Here is a 24,423-nt window from a genome sequence, read left to right on the forward strand (position 1 = left end):
GTGCCATCCAAGCCACCCCACCAGGCTCGGAGCCCCGGCGCCTCTCCAGCGTGGCTCCCCCATTGATCCCCCCTTTGCTAACAAACAGCTGCCTCTCTGGGCTCTAATTAAAATGGATTGAGGTTTATTTAAATGCCCTCCTTTCCCTGCTGCCGAGAGCGGGATGCACTTTGCTTAGCAACCGGCAGCATGAAGAGGAGCTGGATCGATCCCGGCTCTGCGGCACCAGCAGACACCGTCCTGAAAGCGCTTGGCGCCGACAGGGGCTCTGAGCTCCTCGCTGGCACCAAAGCCGCCCTCCAGCCGAGAAATGTTATCGTGGGCCTGGAACGGCCGGATAGATGTGGAGGGCTGGATAGTTGGGGGAGGGAGAAATGTTATTGTGGTCCTGGAATGGCTGGATAGATGTGGAGGTATGGATAGATAGGGGGGAGAAGGAGAAAGGGGAAAAATAGGGAAAGAGGGCTGACAGACTCTCTTCAGCCTCCCAAATCTCCTGCCTCCTCTCCAACCTGGTCAAAAGGGTGGACACATTTGGGTGGGCTCCCAGACCTCAGGACGAGGTGCTGCACGAATCGGGGGCCTCCCCCGCCGCACTCACCGCGTTCATGTCGATGCCATTGGTGTAGGACCAGGCGTGCTGGAAATACTCCTCCAGGCGCTGGCGCAGGGGGTTGGGGATCTGGTGGAAGCGGATGAACTCCTTCACCCGCAGCATCTGTGTGTGGTAGCGGGCCGTGCCCGAGTACAGCCGCTGGATGATGGCGGAGACGTTGCCGAAGATGCTGGCGTACATCAGAGCTGCAACAAGAGGGCAGGACTCAGGGGGCCACGGGGAGATGCATATCCAACCACCACGGACCTGCAACCAGCAGGTTCCCAAATCCTCTATTTCTATCCCCTCATCCTCTGTGCAGAAGAGGCACAGACGGAGGGAGATCCTCTCCAAAACCCCACGTGCCACAGCATGGTGGCTGTCCCCCCCGCTTCTCCCCACAGCGACCCCTCCAACCTCCGGGGCAGGGCCAGGGCCAGGCACTCACAGCCGATGAGCATGACACAGATGGAGAAGATCTTCTCCGAGTTGGTGTTGGGCGAGACGTTGCCGAACCCCACGCTGGTGAGGCTGCTGAAGGTGAAGTAGAGGGCAGTGACGTATTTATCCTTGATGGACGGGCCGGAGGAGAGGTCGCTGTCGTTGTAGCGTTTGCCGATCTGGTCGCCCAGGTTGTCCAGCCAGCCGATCTTGTGCTCCATGTAGGGCCGCTCCACGTTGCCGATGGCGTACCAGATGCAGGCCAGCCAGTGGGCGATGAGGGCGAAGGTGCACATGAGCAGGAAGAGCACGGCCGCCCCGTACTCGGAGTAGCGGTCCAGCTTGCGGGCCACGCGGACCAGGCGCAGCAGCCGGGCGGTCTTCAGAAGGCCGATGAGGGTGGTGGTCTGCAGAGCAGAGCGGAGACAGCTCAGGGACAAGCAGGGGATAAATGTGGCCAAAGGCATGTCTCCAGTCTAACCATGCCAGCTCTGAAGGCTAAAAAGGCACTTCTAGAGCATGAATCACTTGTCCTGGAGGTGACACCTGAAAGAGGCTAGGTGAATCATGCCACAAAATGGACAGCTTCCCTCCGCTGACTGGGAAGGGAAGGAGCCCTGGGATTACAGGCGAGGAAGTGAGAGGAGCCAAGGCCAATCTCGTGTTTCCTGATGGGTCCTCACCTCGCGTAGATCCCAGAACGACTGCCTTTCACCCCATCCCATGGGCTCTGAGCCATGGTGGGGCCTCCAGGTAGTACAATAACAACAGACTCATCCCACTGCCTACATTTCGAGTCTGGCTGGAAATGCAAGCCCAAATTCGTCCTTGCTGATGTGTGAGGCTGGTCCATAAACTGAGCTCCCAGCCTGCTGTGCTGGGTTAGCCTCGGGCTGTCTGCCCTGCAAGGAGAGCGGGTCCAGTTGGACATTATCTTAGCTTATAGTAGGGTCTGCGTGGCTGCCTGACCCTTTTCAAATAAAACCCCAGGTTCCAGCTGCTTAATAAAAACCTGTAATAACATCCTTGCTCATCCCTCTGACCAACTCCTCGCAGACCTAGCCACCCACCGCTTGCATTAACCCATCCATACCCCTCTTGTTCTCTCCCCTAAATCCCTCTCCCCATCCCTCCACGAGTCTTCTCCTGACCTCGTCAGAGCCGGAGCGGAAGATGAGCAGGTCAAAGGGGATGGCGGCCACCATGTCGATGAGGAACCAGCCCTTGAAGTAGTGGATGGCGATCTTGCCGGGGTGGCTCACCACCTCGTCGTTGATGTTGACGTAGGTGGTGCGGAAGTTGATGACAATGTCCACGATGAACATGATGTCCACGATGAGGTCGATGATGTTGAGCGGGTCGCAGGAGTAACTGCAGTTCCAGTGCTTCTCCTCCACCTGCTCCTCGTTGAGCAGAAAGGCGGCCGAGTAGGGGGTGAAGACGGCCGTGTAGATGACCAGCAGCAGGATGAGCCAGTCCCACACGGCCTTGAAGGGACTGTAGTGCAGGATGGTCCATCGGTGGATGCGCGGTGCCTGTAGCTTGTACTCAGGAAGGACGTCGGCCCCCAGGGACAGCACCTGCCAGGAGATGGGCATGAGAAGGACATGGAGACCAGGAGGGAGGTTGGACAAGGCCAGGAGCCAGGTGAGAGGCTACTGTCTGTCCCAGTAGGGCAGCAGGGAGCATTCAGTTGGGTTTCTACATCTATTTCACTTCTGTTGCCTTCATGTGTGTCTGTCCAGGAGGCCACAAGGTGAGGTGACCACTGTGGCTGGCACCAAGGTCTTCCCAGCTCCTTGGCCAGCTCTGATGGCTGAAGGACCCTCGGGGCAGGCATTTATCCACTTTACACCCTTGAGACCCACACTGGCAGGGAGGACAGTGCCTCCTATCATGCCTCCTTGTGCCCTCAGCTCTGTGCTACCAGCCCAGGAGCTGCTGGGTGTCCCCACCACAGGGGACAACAAGCCTGGAGATGCAGTCCCGTGGCTGTGGCCCCAAGGGCGATGGCATGTTAGACATCCTGCAAGCCTTGCATGGTGCCTTTCTTGGTCACAGCAGGACCTTCCCCTCGATATCCCTCTGGGACAGCTATCCTGGGACAGAGGGGACAGCCGGGGCCACCCGCAGCAAAGCCTGGCCTCGGGCAAAGCCCATTTCCCATCTGAGCATCCTCAGGGAGGGGACAGCCTGTGACCACCAAGGGGCACACACCATCTCACATGCACAGCCAGCCTGCCGTGTTGTCACATGCCCTGGATTTGTCTTTCCTCCTGGGGACACAATCCCACAGCACCGGTGAGTCCCCCCATGTCCCAGTTCCCCCCTCCAGGACCACCGCCAGCTCCTGGTGAGCTCTGAAGCCACCGTGGGGACACGAAGCAAGGCTCTGGGGACCAAAAGGGCTGGGGCTGTCCTACTTTGGATGCTGAGACAGTGGCATGAAGGCGGTTATTTGGAGCTGGGGGCAGCCAGATCCTCCCTGCCTGCCCCTGCCACTCCATTGTCCCCTGGGTGTCCCCGCAGTGCCCACCACCCGTGCCACCCATAGAGGAGAACAAGGGGCATCTCCACACGGAGGCCCCAGCAAAACGGGCGCGATTCGGTGCCAGGCTGTGATATCTGTCCCCAAGGAGAGAGCAGGACCCATGCAGATCCCACATCCCACCAGCAGCCCCGTATACCCTGAGGCCACAGTGATGGGCACCACCATGACTCTGCCAACAGCTCCGGAGGAAGGGCCGGATCCTTCCTGCACTGGCGCCCATCTCCTTCAAGGCTTCAAGGGCTACCCAAGGGCTCCTGCTGCTGTGACCCCGCACAGATCCGGCCCCACAGCCCCATCCCACCACGTCCTCAGCTCCTACCTGCCTGCGGCTTGCCCGGCGCCCTGGGTGGCAGCTGACCCGCGGCGAGGTCCGGGTGTCCCCCATGGGGGTCCCCAGCCCCAGGCGCCCACGCAGCGACCGGTGCAGGGGGCGCAGGACCGGGGCCACGGCATTGCCCGCGCAGGCACGCACGCGCTCGGCCAGGCGGGCGGGAGGCATGCGGCTGCGAAGGGCATTCGGGAGCCCGGCGTGGATTAATCAAACCCGATCGATGCTGGGGCCCCCGTGGGGACGAAAGCACCAATGGGGCTGCGGGAGCTGCCGACGTCGCCGGTGGATGGAGAGGGAGGGATAGGAAAAAGTGACTGAAATGCAATCGTTGTGGAGGGAAATGAGGCACCGGGTGGGCTTGGGGACTGGTTCCCGCGGGGACAAAGTGATGCTGCTGAAATTTTTGGTCCTCAAGCTAAGATGTGTCCTGCAGACCCCAAACGGGCTCCTACGCTTTGTGTCTGGGAAAGCCGGCGATGCTGCCACCCTTGTAGCAAAATTGCCCTGTCCTGCCTGGCTGGGAGCAGCTCGGCGAGGCCAGTCCCAAATTTGAGCACCTCAAATGTTGTTCCCTGTGCTCAGATGCCTGCTGTGCACCCCTGCTCCTGGCACCTGGCTCCTGCGGCTGGAGCAAGAGTGGGTTGAGCCCCCTTGGTTTCCAGGCAGGGATTAACAAAAAAAGGACAACCACAAAGATTTGAGGCAGAAAAAGGAAAAGAAACAACGTCCAAATAAGCATCTATAGCAACCCAGAGGTAGGGAATGCCTTCAGCCTTGGCCCCAAGGGATGCGGGCGGCACCCATCGTTGGCCTGGGTGGCTCCAGGAGTCTGCAAGGGTGGCAGTGCCGGGTGTCCCCCATGGTGACTCCACCGGGTGCGCCTTCCCCTGTCCCCTTTCCCCTGCACTTACCGGCTTCAGCTGCAGCCGCAGGCTCATGGTGCGGGGTGCAGGGTGCCGGTGCTGGGTGCTGGGTGAGCGAGGCGGCCGCGGGAGGGAGGAGGAGGAGGGGGAGGAGGGAGCAGGGTGCGTGTGGGCTGTGGGTGATGGAGGGGGGGGCCCTGATGGCCCCGGCTGACCCAGGCCACTGCTTGCTCCCCATGGGGCTCAGGGCAGAGCAGATGTAGCCCCCCTCCTTCTCTCTTTGCCCCATGCAGGGGGATGGGGACACCAAGCTGGGGAGGGGGACACACCTCAAGCAAAGAGACTGGGCAGGATCAGGCCCATGGTGCTGGCAGCAGGCAGGCACTGGCCTTTCCCCCCTCTCTGTTGTTTATCCTCTGGTGCAAATCCTGACACTGCTCAGCACCCCACCCCTCTTCCCCATCACCCCCCTGACCACCTCCACAAACTTGCCCCTTCCCTGGGGACCCGGAGAGGTGCCACCCACGAAACAAGACCCCAAGCTGGTGGTGCTGACCCCGCAGCACCCCTGAGCAGGCTGAGCCCGGCGCACTCGTTGCACTTGTGACCGACCGTCCCGCCTGCTCGCTGCGGTGCCAGAGCGCCCCGAGCAGCCGCTGCCTGCCTCTCCCTGCTGCCAGCCGGTATTTTTAGATGCCGTCAGCCATGCCTCGCCTCTGTCTCTGCCTCGCTGTGAATTATTTAGTGGGCAGGAGCAAGGAGCTGTGGCGTGGTGGGAGGCATGGGGTGAGGATGGGCAGGATGCTTGGGGTCCCTGAAGCCATAGGGAGATGCAATGGGGAGAAGAAGCCTGTCCCGTCCCATCCCGTCCAGTCCCATCCCGTCCAGTCCCATCCCGTCCAGTCCCATCCCGTCCCATCCCATCCCACCTGGAGATGGGCAAAGGGAAGGTTGACCTTTTTGGGGGCTGCACCGCAGAGCCCCGTGCCTGCCCGTAGCCAAAACCCATCAGCTCTGATCCCGTCACCCCACCACCAGTCAGAGACCCGGCATCGCCATCATGCCCAAAATCACCCCAGTGCACCGCAGTGGTCCCCAGCATGTGGGTTTTCCCCCAGGATGGGGACACGGAGGCCACTCGCCGTCCTGCTGCAGCATTCGGGGCTGGTCCCCCAGATCAGAGGGGTGTGGGCTGACGGGCTCAAGCCAAAGCAGGGAACAAACCTGAAAACCATCCCATGCTATTTGGGGAGAGCCCATCCACCCCGCACGGAGGACACGAGCTGGAAAGTTTCCTGGCACCAAGCTCCTGGGAGGGAAGTCCTGCTCTGAAGGAGCAAACTGCCAAACCCTGGGGCTTTTCTGGGCTCAGATGGCTGCTTTTTCGTTAAATTTGCCCTCGGCTGCTCCTAGCAATGGTGGGATGTATTGGATGTTTTTTGCACATCACGGCTCCCCCGTGCCTCAGTTTCCCCACTGGTAACAGATCCTGACCAGGGCTGTGGGACGCAGCAGCACCCCCCACGTGCACCGAAACGCCCCTCTCCCTGCTCGCGCCGTGCCTTGGCATCTCCCGTGGCCTTTTAATTAACTCGCTGTCCCAAAGTCATTATTTCCCAATGGGGATTTAAAAATATTTCCCTTCCTGTGCATAGAAGGAGGGCAGGCAGCTGTGGGCAATGTCCCCCCTCTGCCCCCGGGGCACAGGCACCGTGGGCAGGTGACAGCAGGGTCGGTCCTCGCCACTTGGCGTCCTCCTCCTCCTCACACCTGTGCCACCGCGTCCCATGGCCAGGGCCACCAGGGAACTCGGTCCCTCTGGGGACAGGACGGTGCCATGCGTTTGCCTTGTGGTGACAGTACAGGGACACGCGTGTCCCCTGTGGTGACAGGGCGATGCCATGTGTGTTCGCCACGGTGACAGCGCAGTGTCATGCGTGTCCCCTGCAGTGACAGCGCAGCGTCACACGTGTTGGTGACAGCGCAGTGCCACGAGTGTCCAGTTCGGTGACAGCGCAGTGCCACCTGCTGTCTCCCAGGGGATCCGTGGGGTCCCCAGCTGAGCACACGAGGGCCACCGGTGCCCTGGGGACAGCCAGAGCCTCCCCTGCAAATGAACCACAGGCACATGCAGGCGCACGCGTGTGTCCCCTTCATGGCCATCGCCACCCCACCAGCAGTTAATGCCCATGTCCCCCTGGGCACAAATTAGCTATAAAAAAATGATTCAAGAAAAAAAAAGTAAGTATATCAAACATTCAGAGAAAAAGATGAAAATCAAATGCTGAGATGCTGGCATTGCCCAGGGTGGAAACTCCAGGTAGCGCTGCCCTCTCCTCCCAAAGCCACAGGAATGGCCGTGACCACATCCTGGTGGCAGTGCCACCATGCCACCACTGCCTCAGCGCCCACGTACCTGCGTGACCTTCTCGGTGACATTCTGCGTGCGCTCCATCACCTTGTGGGGCGCGATTATCTCGATCTCGGTGGTGGAGCCCGAGCGGTGCTTCTCCAGGTTGAACTCCACGAAGTTGAGCGTGAACTGGGGGATCTGGCTGATGGTCCGGTACTTCATCAGGTCCGAGTCCGAGGTGGAGTTCGGGGGGTTGGGTTTGACGTGGGAAGCCTCTGAAACAGGATGGAGAGGAGCGTTGAGGAGGGTGGCGAGAGCAGGAGCTGATTTGCAGAGCTCTAACCTTGGTGCAGGACCACCACAGGGTGCCACCAGAAGGCACTGACCAGGCCATAAAGGCTTGGCTTCTTCAGGGTGGCTTCTGACATGGGATGCCCAACCCAAGACACCCGAGGGGGGCTGCTTTTCAGGCACATCACCCATCTTCTCACCATTAAACCTCCTTCAGGGGGGCTCGGATGGGATGCCAAAATACAGAGGCACCCAACGTGCTGTGCTATCCCTGAAGATTGTGGTGGGTTAGGGACCGGTCCCAACGAGACCCACCAGGGAGGGATGTCAGGAGCTGATATGAAAGCAGAAGGGGAAGGTGGGCCTCCTCCACCCTTGCATACTCCAGCATGACCAACACAGCTCCTCAGTTCCTCGCCTTGGCTCGTGGGCACCAAAGTGAGCCAAGGAGATGGGCAATGTCCCCACCCAGACATATCCTCCACCCTCAATTCTCCCGAAGAAGAGCTGTAGCGGGGTTGGGGTCACAGTGCTGCGGGGGCTGGATCCCACCTGGTTTTCCTCCCTGCCTCACCCTGGTGCAGGACCAGGGAAGAAGTCCCAGAGGCACCAGCTTGGGCTGGCTCATGGCAATGTGTGCCCACAGAGGTGCTTGTGCCCACACCAGGGGGTTCAGGAACATCCCCAAGCACCGCAACCAGTGTGTCCCACCCCCTCTATCTCCTACGGGCACGGCTGGGTTATTTTTTCAGTTTATTACCCCTTCTAGCCCTTACATTCTGACATCACCCCAAGAGGTGTCATGGGCAGGAGGTGCCGAAGACCCCGTGAAGGTGCCCTCCTGCTGCCACCCTTCTCCTGCCCGCTCAGCCCCTTCCCTCCCTCTGTGCCGTGTCCCCTCCTGAGGTCCGTAACTTGTGACTATTTGAGGACCACGATCCCCCACCCCGTTTTCTCAAGCCAAACACCGCATGCTGATCTCTCCCCATCCCCAATTGTTAGAGCTTCCCTTGCCTGACCTCCATCTTATTTATTGTCACGTCTCTACAAGAACAAGAGGCCTGAACGTGAACACCAGGGTGGAGGCGCGTTTCCTCCCACCCTACAGAGGCGGCCTGGCCGCTGTCCCCTCCACCTTCAACGTGGGGACATCGCTCACGGGGGCATCGCACTGCCTGCTGACCCCTTCCCTCCCTCCTGGCGTGGTGGGACGGCATCGAGACGCCTCTCACCCGAGGCAGCCAAACGCAACCTCACGCGGTCTCACGACCCACACGTGACGCCACCGATGCTCTACCCAAGAGCAGGACCTGCCTACGCAGGGAAGCACACCGAGACCAGCGGGTTTGAGGGAGGAGACCCCGCTTTATCTCCGCTTTGCAGAGGAAAAAGCAGTGCAAGGTAAGAGACCTCCCCCCCCCGAGACGTGCCGGTGGCCCCTGGGGCCGTCGCTCCCGCAGTAGGACCGAAAACTCCGGGGTTTTTCCCCTACCTGAGTTTGCCCTCCTTTCCCTGAATTTTCTCTGGAACTCAGACCTCGCAGCCTCAAAGTTGTCCAAGGAGGAGACCCTGCGGAGGCTGTGGAAGCTGCCCCCGGGGCGAGACCGAATGAAACCCCACGCAGAGTACGGCCCTCGTGGGCCCAGCGAGGGAGGCTCTTGTTTCGGGGACGAGTGTTGTAAGGTGGGGTCGGCCTCCAGGCTCGGCCTCCTCTCCTTTTCCAGGAGGGATTCGGTCTCTGACTGCACACAGTTCTCCTTGGGCGATGTCTTCAAGTCCCTCAAAATCAGGGAGTCACCACCAGGCTTTAAGACAGCCGGGAGAAAGGGTTTTATTAGAAGGAGTCCTCGCGTGCTGGGGGGAAGGAGGGAGCTGGGGAGGTAAGAGGAGGGGCAGGGGGCTGGGAAGCGCTGCGGTTCCCCCGTTCAGCTCCAGCTTGGACCAGAACCGAGGGTGCTTTGCGGTGGGGGTGACCGAGCCCTCGGGGACGTGGCAGCCCCGGGACGGTGCCAGGAGCCTGCTCGCACGGCCACAGGGCTGTTTGCAAGGCGTAGCTGGAAGCAGGCAGAGCAAGAAGAGAAGAGGAAACCCTAATGGTGGGTTTGCCTGGAGCACCTGCCCTGTAGCGCTCTTTCCTGAGGTGTCCCCATGTCCCACCACCAGTCCTCTCTTTCCCTCGCCCCTTGCTCAGGCCACCGCGGCGGGTGGGTGCCCGGGGTGCTGTGCTGCTGTCCCTGGGAAGTGATGTGCTCTGCACCAGGAAGCACCGGAGATGCTGCTGGGTTTGCAAATTCAGCCATATGAGGTCCTCCCCCTCCTCCAGCGCCCCTTGGCCATTGCTAAAGGTTGTTCCCTGGGGACCTAAAGGGTTTCCAGCCTTTAACGGCTTCTGCAGCGAGGAGCACAAAGCCACCGCCTTCTGGGGCAGAATCCTCTGGGTCTATGCAGTCACGTCCATGGCTGGGACTGGGGCTCTGAGCGCGTGCCCAAGGCACGGTGCAGCACTTCTCACTCTACTGCAGGTCGTAGGACGTGGTGACCAGTGGGGCGGGCTGTCCCTGCTCCTGCCAGGCTCTCCCCACTCGGACCAGGCTCCACCAGAGCGGTGGATCGTCAGGACGTCCTCAGTGCGCATCTTCCACATGTGTGCCCCCGAAATGCTGCAGTGCACCACGCAGCTTCAACGTGGGGCACCCAGAGCCTTTAGCAGCACTGGTGGGTGTGGGACCAACGTACCCAGAGCAGCTGACAGCACTACGGACGCCTTCAGCTCGCCACAAGCACAACCTCTGAGAAGACATGCACCTCCCGCCTTACCCAAGCTGTGATTTTGGGAAGCAGCTGTATCCAGGCTGTCTGGATACACCCAGCGCAGCAACGCCCTCGTGCCTGGGGATGCCCCAGCAGAGCGAAAGCCTCCTGCCCACAGCCCTGTGCCTCGAGCCGGAGGGTTTCAGAAAACAACACGCCTTTGCCCAGAGGTACCTTGAGCACTTCCGACAGCCAAGAAGACACTGAGAAGAGCAAGCTCTAAAGAGGTTCCTCCGGTACCTCCCCAATCTCATCACATCAGCAGTGAGCATCACCCTCCATCACAGTCTTTGCAGGAGGACTGAGAAGCCAGAGCTGCCTGGGCTGGTCCCAGCCAGGAAAATGGGGGGAAATGTGCCGTTTCGAGGTTTTTGCCTGCTGTGCTCCCTGCTCACACCACACCTTCTCCAGCTGCCACCAGTATCTCCACGGAGGAGACACCTCCCCTGACCTCCGCCATCCCAAACAACTCGCCCTACAGAGCTGGACCTTCCTCCCAGCTCGGCACATCTCCCGCTCCCCCCGTGAGCCACGGCTGGCCCTGCGGAGCAGCACGGTCCCATGCCACCGAAGCAACGCCGCCGGGGCCGGAGCCCCCCAGCACCGGGTACGGCCCGAGCCACAGCAGCCGAGGGGGAGCGGGGTGGGGAGAGCGAGGAAGAGCGCTGGGTCCTGGCCTGAGGCACGGGCTCGTATCAGACAAAGGCTGCGGTTACCTTTCCATAGTCAATGGCTACTCCATCAAACTCACTGGTGGGCAGAGATTTCCGCTGGACTTTGAGTCGCCGCAGGGACGGGAGACTAAACTTCAACCGCCTACCTTGACCTTGTTAAAAAGAAAAACACAGACAAAACACAAGAGACACAGATGTAACCTAGCTGCACGGGATGGCTGCAGTGAGGCAGGTCGGGGCGGTGGCGGGGGAGCGGGCTGCGAAGGATTTCGGGTGGTTTTGGGGGACATGCGTGGGCCTTCCTCCTGCGGCACTCGCTATTCCCGCAGCGCCGTGCGCTCAGGGCAGACCCTGAGCCGGCAGAAAGCACGGTGGGGCTGCAGGAGACCCCTGCCACTGAGGATGCAAGACGGGAAAGGTGCGGAGCGTCTCTAAGCTGCTTAAAGCCACTTAGGGGATTTGGACCTGGAGGAAATCGAGCCTCTAAATCTCCTTGGTGGGACTCAGGGAAAAAAAAAAAAAAAGAAAAAAAAAGTGCAAAAAAAATCCTATAAGTTAACAATTAGGAAAAGTACTTCCAGCCATTTTGTCCAGTGCTGGAACAAAGTGTTGGGGTTGCCCCTGGGGACAAGGGCACCACCTCGCTGGAGCCCAGGACCGAGACGAGAGCAGCTGGGGCTGCAAGGAGCGGCAGAAGAGGGTGAGGAGGGGAAGGGGTGGATGCAGAGAGGGACCAGCAGCAGCCACAGGAGGACCTGATGTCCCTGGTTGTGATGCCCAGCACAAAATCGCTCGTCCTCCTCTGCGGCTGCTTTGCGGAGCAGACCATGACTCACAGGACCACACTCGTGACCAGGACCAAAACCTTCCCCAGACAAACCCCGGCAGCAGGGCCAGGAGCTGGACAAGGCTTGGACCAGCTTGGCTTCACCCTACGTCAAAAACAAAGCAGCCTAAATCCACCATTAGATGAGCCGCTGGCTGACTTTCCCCGGGTCTCATCCCGCCACTAGCAGCAATACCTCTTGGCACAGGGACGTGGGATGCAACATAAGCTCCAGAAAGGCATCGTCCTCTGGGAGAAGGCAGCATATTGCGGACCTGGTGGGTTTTGGCAGAATTTGCCTCCCCTCGCTTAACCCCAACACGCTGCCGAGCTGCTCGGAGTCATAAAACCCACGCACAAGAGGCTGGTCCGGGCTGGCCCCAGCCTTTCCCGACAAGGCTCCTTGGGGTGCGCAGCGCAATACGGGGTGCGCAGGGAAATCACTCGGTGCTGGATCTGTTTGGGCGCCTTCCGCAGCCAAACCCACACCTCGGGGTATGTTCAACAGGACAGGAACGCATCATATGTCGAGACGTACATATGAGAGCTGGGAGGGCTGCAAGGCAACACCGGTGCTGGTATTTAGGACGTCCTCAGCAGTTCACGCACAGAGGCTAACTGCTATTGTCGCGATGCACCAGAAATATAAACCTCGCCACTTCACAGACATAGCAGGATTTACATACATCCACCGCACAGCCCTGTGCGTATGCCTGGCCTGAGGATGCACAAAACCCGAAACCACACACAGCATCCCCACCGGGACCTGCAGCCGCGCACGCGAACCCCTTCGTGGCACCGGGCTGTGTCCGTGCACTGAGCGTGAATGCATTTAAAACACGTTACACTACACAAAGGGCAGCGTGAAGGGGCCCCGTCATTCCCGGGTGCAGCCCCAGCCCTGGCTGTGGTCCCAGTCCTACTGTGCCACCCCCAGTGCCATGGGGGGACAGAGCCGGGCTGCTCCCACAGCTTTAGCCTGGTCCCCATATGTCCTGACGCAAGCCTCCCTGTAGTGCCCCGCACCCCAGGTAGCGTTTATAGGAAGATCTACGTAAGATTATTTACCCACTTAGAATACAGGTGGCTGACACAGAGGACCCTATAGCAGGAGAGTATTTGGAAGCTTCACCCCAGCTTCCCATGGTCTGGTACAACATCGGTATCTTTTGGTACCCGCACCCTCTGCAGGGCCTCGCCATAGCTCTCCCTTTGATCCAGCTCCCCAGAAAACTGCGATTGGATTTTCCACTGCCCCCAAAAGCCCTGCAAAACCCTGGGATGAGCCTGGGATTGCGGGTAACAGCCCAAAGCTGGAGCAAGTTCAGAGCCATCCCAATGCATCCCTCGTGCGGTGACATCCCCATGGCGCAGCCCTGCTGTTGGTGACACCAAATATCCCCCAGCTGTCCCAAAATATCCGCATGTGGCTCCTGTCCCACGCCAGCGCCCTCTGTCCCGGCCAACGCAGTGCTGCCTGCCCGCAGCAGGGACCCGAGGGGCTGCCACAAACCCCTCGCAGCATGAACTATCAAAAGGCTGGCAGCAAAGCAGGGGGTGTGCAGAGGGGCTCGACGGCTCCACTCGTGGCGAGATGCCCTCTCCTTAAATTTGCACCCTCCTGTGCCCGGGGTCCGTCCCCACCCTGTCCCGAGGTCCCCAGGTGGATCGGGAGGCGCGCGGCACACGGCGTGCCTGGGCGTGCACGCAAAGGGCAAAAAAAGCCCTTTTTTCACCCGTTTTCTTTTCAAGTGGCTCAATTCCCCGACCCGGCGGAGCTGCGGCTTTGCAGAAGCGCAGCCCCCCGGAGGACGCAGCCCTGCCTCCCCCCCCCCCCCGATGTCCCCGGTGTCCCCAGCGCCACCCACCTGCGCGCCAGCTCTGCGACAGCCGCTGGTGCAGGCTCCGGCTGGCGCTCTTGGCGATGAGCTGCGCCAGGTCCTCGAAGTTGAGGATGAACATGATGACGACGCCGTCCTCGTTCTTCACCGGCACCACGTCCACCAGGCACCGGAAACACGAGGCTGCGCGGAGAGAGGGAGAAGTCAGGGGGGGATGCGGGGGGCTCTTCCCCGGCCCCCCCCCATGCCATAAAACGATTTTGGCAGAGCCGTATTTTTTAAGGGATGCAATTCCCAAGGCTGAGCAGTGGGGAATTTGGAAGGCCCTGGAAAGCTCCGTCGCCCTGCCACATCCCAGCTCCCGCAGACCGCATCTTGCCTTTATATTTTATTTTTTTGTCCCAGACAGTCATTTATATTAATGTACTTTAGACTAGCAATTACGGCGTGGGTAATTAAGAACTCCGAAAGTTTCCAGGTAGCAGTTCAACCTCATTAAGTGTGCTGCTTGTAATCAAACCGCCGCTAATTGCCCTGCAATCGCCAACCAGTTTGGGGGGGACTGGTTTCGGCCTTCTCCCGTCCCGGGTGCAGGCCATGGGTGGGGGCAGCACCTCGGGGAAACTGAGGCACGGGGGGGGGACATAGGGATGGGCGCAGTGACCTGGGAGCAGGGGGGCTGCGGGGACGACCCCCAGTGTGGCACCAGGGCACGGGGCCATGCAGATTTGCCCGCTGGATGCACGACTTGACCCCATGGTCCTGCTTGAGCCGCAGGCAGGTGCCAGCCTGCCGCAGGGGATCCCCAAATTCCCTGCAGCCCTTTCCCCAAAGGGAGGACGCAGAGGGCTTCCCACCACCCTTCATTCCCACAACAATCCTAAAAAAGCCATTCCCAAGGGTACACTCAATGCGGAGCCCTTCCTTGAGCCGCCTCCTGTTGCTTTGGCACTGACCCCATCCCTGCTGGTGAAATCCCCCCGAAAATCACCCCAGGTCCCCTAGAAGCGGCAGGGCAGCGGGGTACTGCTGCAGAGGTACCTGCTGGGTGACAGGATAACCCCCCTCAACACTTTGGGGCAATTTTGGCCATTTCAACGAGCATCAGCCCCTGCAAAACCACCCAAATTTTCCCTCTGCCCCTGGACACAGCGATTAAAGGGGCCGGTGCCCTGCGAGCGGGGGATTAGCGGGGTCGGCAGCGCGGGGATGCGCGGCCACGCTCGGGGCCCGTCGGCCTTCCTGCGTGTAATTTTAAAGAGCTCAGGGCCTCCCGTAATCAGGAGCAGATGGCCGGCATCGGGCAACTTCCAAATCTGCCCTGACGTCAGTGGCGCGCACACACACACATGCACAAGAAGGGGAAAGAAATGGATAGGGTGAAATCCGTTTAAAGGGCCCGGCAGCCGGGATTATTCCTTTCCTTTCTTGATTTCATCGTTGTTCACCACACGGAGGGGAAATCCACTTAAAAGCAGGAGGTGGGGAGGAGGGGGGGGATTTTCGGCAGATAAAGTCATTTGGAAGGGACGCACGGGCACGCCGCGCCGACCCGCGAGCCGTGATACTGGGGACGGAGAGAAATGAACCCTTTTTTCCACCTTTTGTAGGTATTTCTGCGGGGCCTGAGAGGCGAGCGGGTGTCCTTAGGTGGTGGCACGGGCACGGAGGATGCGGTGCCAGCCCTGGGATGCCGCAGCTCTGCTGGCGCACGCGTGTGAGTGGTAGGGTTGGCTGCGGGATGCTTTCTCCTGCTCCGTGCTATAAAATTTATTATTATTATTATTATTATTATTATTATTATTATTATTATTATTATTATTATTATTATTATTATTATTATTATTTTCCTGCAGGCTATTTTGAAGCATCACCAACTTCCAAAGGACCAGAAAACTGGCAGGTTAGCCGTCAGCTCTGTGCTTTCCCATGCAAGGGCATCCCGATCCAGATGGCCTGATCCTGGCTCACGTGCTCTGCCCTGCTGCACGCTTCCCTTTCGCTGCTTCATTTTTTTCCTTCCTAAGCTCCTCCACGGCGCTGGGAGCCTCTGAGCCGCCGCACACCTTGTGGGGGCCGGATCCTGGAAGGGCCAGCGTGCCCACAAAGGGTTAATCCCGGGCCGATGTCAAACAGCTGAAGATTGGGGCCGTGAGGAGCAGCTGGGTGAAGGCTGGGGCTCGGGTTGGAGCTGGGAGGCAGCTGGCGCCCGGTGTGATCCCACAAATCCAGGCACTGGTCCGATACCCCCCACTGGTCCCCGGGGAATTGCCCCGGCTGGGGCAGGACCCATCCTGCGTGCAGGGAGCCCGGTGCCTGGCTTGGACCTGTGCCTTAGATGGGAGGACGGGGCATCGGGAATGGAGAGGATGGCTCAGCACCTTCCCTTGAGCTGCAGCCAAATCCTCAAAGATTTGGGGTTTTGGGCAGCGGGGTGTGGGGCACTTGGGCACCCTGGAGCTGCTGCGGTGCCTGGTGCGGGTGGGCTGAGCCCCCAGCCCTGCGCCGCCGTCCTTGTTCCTCGATCGCCTGTCCCCATCCATCTGCCCGTCTCTTCCCTTCAGCTGTTCAGCTAATCTGTCTCCATCCGTCTAATTTTATCTAGCCGCCAAATGATCTCCTGGAGGAGTCCTGGGGGCATTCGCAACCTCTCTGCGCTTCGCCCCCGCCCGTGGGGCTGCCCACAAAAAGGGATGGCAGGGGGGACGCGGCACGGGAACGGGACCGAGTGGCTCCCGGTGGGCTGGGGCAGGGAGTGGTGGTCCTGGGGACTCTGCTGGAATTTCTTTTCCCTTCCCCAGCGCAGGCTTTTGGCATCTTCCCTCCTGCCTGGCAGCCGAGCGGTCCCTGGGGCATCAGTGAGGGCTCTCCTGGAAAACAGGGGGTGTCCCAGCACCGGGGGGTGTCCCCGCACCGATCTGGCCGTCAGCAATGAGGGTGCTGCTTTGGAGAGTCCCACAGTCATCCTCCAAGACTTGACGGGTTTGCATGGGCTGGAAAACAGCTCATTCCCCCAAACCCCGGGCTGGGTTCGATCCTCCCATCACCCAGCATCTCCCCGAAACCGAGAGGTCAGAGGCTTTGTGCTTTCTGACCCATCTCGTCTCCTGACCTTGATGAAAGCGAGCACTTAATAACATTAAAAATGTCATCGTGGGGCCCCTCCCTCCCCGGCCCTCTTATCCTCTGCAGCCACGAGCAGTGACTGTGTTTGCCCGTATCATCGGCATTAAACTAATCAACGGGACACGGGGGTTTCCGAGAGCCGGACACAAAACTGTATTGTTATGAATATTAAAAAAGCAAGCTATTAATCTGCCCTGGGAGCTCTCACTGAGTCCTTCCCTCCCCCGGCCGGCAGATTTAATCTGCAGGGTCTCATGGCAGAGTGGCTAAATCTATAGTGGCATTATATAACGGAGCGGAGGAAAAAGGGTGGGAAGGGCACGGAGGGGACGGGGCCGTCTCGCGCCCCCGAGACACGCACAGGGCTGAGCCTTGCTCCTGTCCGGGGAGAAATCAGTGCTAGGGCCCCGGTGGAAACTTCAAAGAGCTGTGCAGATTGCTCCGAGACCCTAAATCAAGCCGTTGAGGCGGGATGGAAAATGCTGGGAGGCTGAGCCCTTGGGAAGTGGGTGTCCCATAGGGTCCGTCTGCTGGGGGGTGGCTATGGGGGCTGGGGAGTGCCCTGGGACCGCGTCCCCCTGCGCTGGGAGGGGTGGCCCCATGTGCACCACGAGGATGGTGCTGGGGGATGCCTGCTCCTATCCTATTGAAACTGGCTGCGACATGGGACCAGCAAAAATACTGCTTGGGGCAAGCCCCTACAACCAAAACGACCTTATTAAGGGAGGTGGGATGGACGCAGCCCCGCACCGGGGATTTCTGCTCATGGGTTGGGGACGACAGGAGGGGAAGGAGTAGGAGCACGGAGCAGCTGAGGACACCGGGGAGCCTCCAGCACAAGGTGGCCATGAGGATGCCACCCAGCCTGGCGGGGCATTTTGGGGTGCGGGTGGCGGGATGCTCCGGTGGCCCTTCCCTCGCTAAATCCCCGCTGGCCGCAGGAATTAGCCCAGCTTAGCACGGGGCTGTGTGGCCAAAGCTGCAGCACTGACATCTCCCGGGGCTGTCCAGGCACCCGGAGGGCTCTGTCCTGGTGCCACACGGTGCCACCTCCCACCGGGGACACAGCAGCCGGTGAGGGTGGGGGGATTAGGGTGAGAAGCAGTGCCGGTCCAGGCGCACAGCACCCAAGGAGCTGCAGAGGGTGGAGATGTGTCCCTTCCAGCCCCGTACCCTGACCGTGCCGTCCCCGGGGCAGAGCTGGAGGCGCAGCACGGCCGTGCCAAGGAGGACGGACGTGGCCCCGCAGCGCCAGACCCCCGGGAGCGGAGTGTTTGTCATTGCGAGCCGGGGATGTTTACAAGTCCCCATCTGGAGTCGGGCCGCGGTGTCTGTCCCCTTCCCGAGGTCAGGGCTCAGCTCTGCCAAGCCCGACCCTTAAAGAAACACGGGGCGAGCTGCCCTGGCTCGGCGCAAAAACCACAAGTTTTTGTAAAAGCGAACGGATCGAGCTGGGGTTGGGCTTTGTCAGCCTGCCGTGCCTCCCTGCTGTCCCCTGCCACCCGGGAGGTCCCCTGGGTCCTGCCTGCTCCGCACCACGGGGCAGCACGCTGCATGTTGCCATCTGTATGGCTGTGTGGAGTAAACGTGGCCGGATCCGTCCCCGTCTGCCTTCGCGTGGGCTTCTGGCAGCAGCTGATGGAGAGAAGCCCATGGCTGTGCTGCAAACGTGCCCCAAATGGGGAAGGAGGGGACACGCTGCCTGCAGTGACACCCCGTAGCCACCAGCCCCACGGGGAGCTGCGGGGGACATCCGCGGTGACACCGGGTCCCCGACGGCTCTGCGACCTCCTGAGCCCCCGGGAAAATCCCAGCCACGGCACGGGCGCGAGGCATCTGCCGGGCTCATCCCTGCCCCTAACCCTCGGGGGACTGGCACGAACGGTCTCTGCTCAAGGGGACAAACCCCGGGCTCTGGACACTGTCACCGGGGGGGGACAGGGACGGGGACGAAGGGGCTGCCAGCAGGTGGCTGTCCCTCCAGCTGTCTCGTCCCCTCGTCTCCCCTTTCAGATTCATAACCATCGCATCCACGCAGATTAAGAGCCAGGCGCTCGGTGCCAGCTGCCGCCGCGCCGCCTGTGCCAGCGCCACCGTGCCCAGCACCTGCGGCCACCGGCCCCGCTCGGGGGGCCCTGAGGGCTCTCACCGGCCACCTTTGGGGGACCCCCAGCCCCTCTGGGCCAGCTGGCCGTGGTGGGGACCGTGACCCCACGTGCTCCTCATTGATGTGGGGTTGATCCCGGCCCCGGGCAGGTCCAGCTGGGCAGCGTCTTGCGAGGAAATGAACTTCAGGCTGAGCCGCCGGCTTTGGCCGGAGGGTTGGAGCCCACCCGCACCACGGCCGGGCTCTGCCCTCTTCCCGAGGCTGATTTGGGGCTGCTGCGGTGGGGAGGGACAACGGCCCGGTCCTGCTTCCCCCCCCCCCGGTGTTTATTGGCTCCATTTCATCTCCTTTTATAATCAGCGGCACGCTAACGACAGCATGGGTGTGTTGTTGTCCCCAGGGACGTGCTGGCCCCAGAGCAACAAGCCCCATGGGAACCTGCCTGGACATGGGCACAGCCACCTGCCCTGACACCCATGGGTGCCCCAGGCACCCTGTCCCCCCCCCGTCCCTTATGTTCATTCCCCCCGACCCTGCTGGGGGGCTCAGGCAGGCAGGTTTTCGGGGGGAGAACATCAGCTCTGGCAAACCACAAAAGCCAGGAAAGAACCAGGCGAGCTGCAGAGCCGGGAGTACCGCAGTAATAAACAGCAGGTCGAGCCTGGAGATTGGAGCCGCCGTGATGAAAAGGAGGACGGGCGGGTTCGGAGCCTCCGCGGTCTAATTAAGCAGCAGCTCCCCGTAATGCGAGGGCCTTTTCTTCGCCGATAAGGCCCATTTATAATGGGCTGAGCGATCGCAGGCTGAGTGCTGGGGGGAGACAATTGGAGAGCGTATTGCTGGTGGGGCTGGGGTTTAAAAATAGCCACGAAGGGCTTTCTTCTAGGCTTTGTTGTGTGTGTGCGTGTTTTTTTTTTTTTTTAACCCTTTTTTTTTAATAAAAAAAGAGAAGAAAGCAGCTCGGAGCGTTTCCGTGGCCTGGAGGAAGAGCAGGGCTCTGCGGAGAGTGGCGAGCATCCCACGAGCTGTCGGGAGCTCTTCAAGCACGGAAGGACGGGGCTGGATCCTGCTGCCCGTGGGATCGAGCAGTCCCCAGGGACCAAGATCCCAAACGGCCTTTGGGAAGCCACCACCTCCAGCTCCCCGTGACCGTGGGGGCCAGGATTGTCCCCAGTTTTTCGGCGCTGGGTTCTGGGGGCTGCTTTCTCTCCCTGCTCATCCTGTGCCACCATCCCCGTCCTGGGGAGGGGACGCGGAGCCGCACGCCCTGTCCTTGCCACACGCTGCAGGGAGCAGGGGGACGGCGTGTGCCCGCTCCTCCTCGTGCCTTCCCAGCCACGCTGGGCTCCGGCCAGACCCCTTCAACCCGCGGCGGCTCGGGTGGGGGGAAGCGCAGCCCCACCTGGATGCCAGCCCAGGAGATAGGGGCTGGGAGGGAGGCCAGGACACCCGGGTCCCTGCCTGGGAGATAGGGTGCGGGCCGGGAGCCAAGGCTCCTGCCTCCATGTTCCCCTCCCGGTTGTTTCTCCTCCATCCCGGCACGCTCGGAGCTGACAACAGCGAGGTGCAGCCCCTTTCTCAAGCCCAGCCCCCAGCAATATAATCTAAAGCGATGGGAAGGCGCCGCAGGTTGAAAAAAAAAAAGGAAATACTTAATGTTTTCTACCTCTAGCGAGCGCCTGATCTTCTGAATTCCCCCCGCTTCTGCCAGTCCCGGCCAACGCTGCTTGGCAGCATCGAGCACTAAATATTTATTTAACTTCCTGCAGTATTAGAACTAATCACTAGTATTTTCCATCAAAGCTTCATTTTCATCTTAGTGTAATTCCATCTGTGCGCATGCAGCCACATCCTGCTGGCTGGAGGGGCGGCTCCGACGCCGTACCAGCGCCCGCAGCCGGCTTTGGGACGAGATGGGTGGCAGGCTCACCCCGACACGCAGCCGCAGTCCCACCCCGTCTCCCCCGTGGGCACCCGGTGGGATCCTCATTCAAGCCATAGGGATGCTGCGAGTGGTCCCATGGCTCTGAGCCGTCACTGAGGGCTTGCAAACCCCATTCCCAAATAATCCAGCAGCTCCTTTCTGTTGCTTGAGGTGCCACCACCACCAGAGCCCAAATTATGGCCAAGCTGGGTCTGTCCAGCCAGGACCCACCATGGGGTCACCCTGCTCCCATATCCTGTGGCAAAACCCTAGTCCTGGGTCCAATCCCAAAGCCCTGGTGCCAACAGACTCCCTTTGCCACCCAGCCCCAGCTTCAAAGAGCTGAAAGAAGAAGAGAAGCTGAGGGTGCCCCATCCCTGGAGGTGCCCAAGGCCAGGTTGGATGGGGCTTTGGGCAACCAAAAGGCTGGTAGGAAGGGTCCCTGCCCATGGCAGCAAGTGGAATGGGACGAACTTTAGGGTCCCTCCCACCCCACCCTGTGCTGTGGTTCACCCCAAGCCCAGACGGGTGACACCACCACAACCACAGTCCCCACCTAAGGACACCGGTTCGCCCCGCGCGTGCCGAAAGCATCCCTTACTGTCTTTGCGGTAGTAGAGGATCTCCAGCTTGCACTCCTCGGAGCCGAGCAGCGCCTGCGTGAGCTGCGCGATGGAGCTCTTGGTGGTGTCGGGGCCGGTGAGGAAGTCGCAGGTGCAGGGCCGCTGCATCACCTCCACGCGCGAGTAGCCGAACATCTCGCAGAAGCCGTCGTTGCAGTAGATGATGGCGCAGTTCTCCATCTGGGCGTTGGCGATGAGGAACTTGCGGTCTGCAGGGACGCAGCAGAGCGCGGGGCTTAGGGGGACGTGGGGACACGCGGGGGGCCCGGCTGGATGGGGGGTGCTGGGGTTTTTTGGTGCCACCCTCTGTTGGGCACCCCAGGCTTGTGCAGGGATGGGCTCCCCAGTGACACCCGTAAGAGGTGCTTAGGACGATCGCTGGCACCAGCCCACACCACTCTGGGTGCTGCCCTGCTCCTCAGAGAGAGAAAATCCCCCTAATTTCCCGCAAATCGGTGGCTGTGGAGACCCCCAAACAAGGGTCCCTGCTAAAATGCCACTGCACAGCCCTGAGCCACCTCTCCCTGCTCACGCATGAGGACTCGCTGCTGTCTGAAACATGGGAAATTTGTCCCCAGCAGGCATGGGGAAGAGCTGCAGAGCCCGTCTCAGCCCAGGAGCTCATCGGGGACCCGAGATATCTCAGACACTTCCTACCCTTGCTCAGATTTGACTCAAGTCAGGCAAGAGGTAAGAGGAGGCGTGAGCTCGGCTTCTGCGGGAAGCCAGGCTGAAACCTGCCGCACTAATGATCCTCCGAATGTTTTATGGGATAATTGTGCCTTCGGGCTGGAGCTGAAATGCAGACCCCGCTGCGCTGCATGGCCCACGTGCTTGAGAAGGCCGGGGCTCAGGTGGAGGAAAGGGGAAACTGAGGCAGGGAGCGGCACGTCCGCATCACTGGGCTGCGGCCACGCTGGTGTCATGCCGTGGTGACTCGCAGCGCTGCCGAGCCTGGGGTGTCCAGCCTGGATGGAGCCCCTTCGACCCTTTTCCTAGGGGAGACCCAGCCTCAAGCTTTTATTTTATTTATTTATTATTATTTTTTTGCTTTTCTTCAAGATCGGGGGGTGCTGGGCACCAGGAGAGGTTTTGTTAGGATGTGGCAGTGGGGTCTATATGCACTGATGCAAAAGGCTGCGTCCACCCCCTGCAGCACTCCCCCAGCCTTTGGCATCCTCCCGGGCTGGAGCCGGAGGCAGGTCAGAGCAGAGGGTCCCTTTGGAGGCTGCTTCCCAGCCCAGACCCCAAATAATCTCCCGGATTACCCAGGAATGGCATCTGCAGTGTGCGCGCGCTCCAGAGCCCCGCTGCTCTCCCGAGCCGAGCGCCGGCTTCACTCCAACGCGGAGAAACCTCGGCACGGCTGCGGCACCGGGACCTGGCGGGGTGGGGGCCCCCCCCGGCACATCGGGGCTCCCCTTAATGTCACCTCCGGAGTCCCTGGGGGAGCGGGGATGCCGGCATCGTGGTCTCCTGCGTCAGCCCTTGGTGGCCCCTCGTGGGGGGCTCCCACCCTCGGCTCCTTTCCCACGTAGGACGGACACACGCTGGCGTGGGGTTTTTCACCACAAAGAGCACAAAACCCACATCCAAGCGTTCCCAAGTTGCCTCCCCTGCCCCATCCCGCTCTGTCCCAATCGCTCTGGCAGCACAGGGAAGGGATCCCCCCAAACCCCGCGCACCACCTGCGATAAACATCTCCCCACGCAGTGCCAGCCCCGTGGGCCGGATCGGGGCCGTGCTGGCGCAGGACAGAATTGATGGTGCTGGCAGCGCGCCGCACCGAGCACACGGATGTGCCCAAGGCCGGCGTGGGGACGAGCTGGGGAGCCAGCTCTCCTTGCGGGTGTTTTTGCCCCAAATTTGCTTTCTGCCCTGCCCTCACCTGCAGGTTTGCCCTTGCCCTTGTGCTCAGCCGGGAGGGTGCCCTGGGCTCTCCAGCTCCGGGTGCTGCGGCACCCACAGGGGCTGCGGGGCAGGGTGACGGCACCCACAAACAAAGGAGGGCGAAGTGACCCGGGGGGGCTCGTTTTAGTCTCTCCCAACACCTGTTACACACAGAGCTGCCCCAGGGGAGTGCGGGGGGAATATTTTGGTGTGTGCCTGGCCCTGCTGGCAGCACGCCGGCAGGGAGCCCGTGGGGCCAAGGGGGCCTGGCTGCCTCCCCGCTGGCACGCCTCGCCGCCTGCCCCCGCTGCCCTCCAGCCGCCGCGTCCCAGCGGGGGCTGATAGGAACCAGGGACAGTTTTTCTCGCTTCCCGTCCCCGGGGTCACGTCACTCACTGCCACGGCAGATCCCGCAGGGACGGTCGCCCAGCCGGAAAACTCGGATACCAGGGACAAAGCGCAGGGAGATGGGGCGCCGGGGGGTGCACGGCCCCAGCGCCCCACGGTAGAGACCCAAATACAAAAGGGGGGGTAACCCCGCTCCCCTCCCCTTGTCCCCAGCCCCAGAGGGACAAACCATCCCCATCGGGGTGCTCGGACAGGGTGAGCGCAGCCCCCCGCTGCCTCCCCCCAGCAGCCCCCAACCGACGGCGTGCAAACCCCCGAGCTCCCCGAGGCGCCCGAACTCTTTGCTATATTTGACACGAAAAGCAGCCAAAAAAAAAAAAATCATATAAAGGGATTACTCCGAGCAACAGCAAATGGCAACATTTCACCAGGGACGGCTGCCTCGGAGCAGCGCGGAGTTGAAGGCAAACAAGCAGCGAGCGCGTCTGTGCCGCCGGACACCCGGCTGCCGGCCGGGCCCCCTCCCCGCCACCCCGGGGACCCCCACCCAGCCCGGAGGGGCGCGGGGGTCCCCGGTGTCCCCCTCCCCCGGCACCGCTCGTCCCCTTGCGTCGCCCTGTCTATAAATACCCGCGGGGACAGTGCCTGGCTGTCGCCCACCCCTCCGCCCCCCCCTCCCCGGGGGGGGGGTCACGGAGGAGCCTTTATTTCCCCGGGGACACCCTGCCGGTGGCCTCCCTCCTGTCCCCCCTCTGCTCCTCGCCGCGCCCCGAAGTTTGGGGGCCGCGGGGGGGGGGGGGGGGGTTGGGACGACACCGGTACCGGTAC

The 24,423-nt window shown here is 61.2% G+C and overlaps 1 protein-coding gene and 1 long non-coding RNA gene across 3 annotated transcripts in view; one reads left to right on the top strand and one right to left on the bottom strand.

Annotated features, from left to right (window-relative positions):
- Window positions 1-24,423, bottom strand: part of KCNH6 (potassium voltage-gated channel subfamily H member 6) — a 31,570-nt gene that overhangs the window by 6,834 nt on the left and 313 nt on the right. The window contains exons 2-9 of one of the 2 annotated variants that reach the window (XM_080564778.1): window positions 21,336-21,566; window positions 13,605-13,760; window positions 10,953-11,062; window positions 8,918-9,230; window positions 7,198-7,409; window positions 2,188-2,616; window positions 1,044-1,443; window positions 602-801 (exon numbers count right to left, since the gene is read on the bottom strand). In XM_080564778.1, the coding sequence (XP_080420904.1) occupies window positions 602-801; window positions 1,044-1,443; window positions 2,188-2,616; window positions 7,198-7,409; window positions 8,918-9,230; window positions 10,953-11,062; window positions 13,605-13,760; window positions 21,336-21,566 (2,051 nt within the window). The remainder of the gene's footprint in view (window positions 1-601; window positions 802-1,043; window positions 1,444-2,187; window positions 2,617-7,197; window positions 7,410-8,917; window positions 9,231-10,952; window positions 11,063-13,604; window positions 13,761-21,335; window positions 21,567-24,423) is intronic. The other variant, XM_080564779.1, reaches the window with a different exon arrangement.
- On the top strand, window positions 13,772-21,286 carry LOC308181460. Its single transcript, XR_013941466.1, has 3 exons — window positions 13,772-15,294; window positions 15,434-15,480; window positions 16,379-21,286. It is a non-coding gene; the product is annotated as an uncharacterized lncRNA (long non-coding RNA).

This window comes from Anser brachyrhynchus (assembly GCF_964034855.1).
Source record: "Anser brachyrhynchus genome assembly, chromosome: 22".
Lineage (NCBI taxonomy): Eukaryota > Metazoa > Chordata > Aves > Anseriformes > Anatidae > Anser > Anser brachyrhynchus.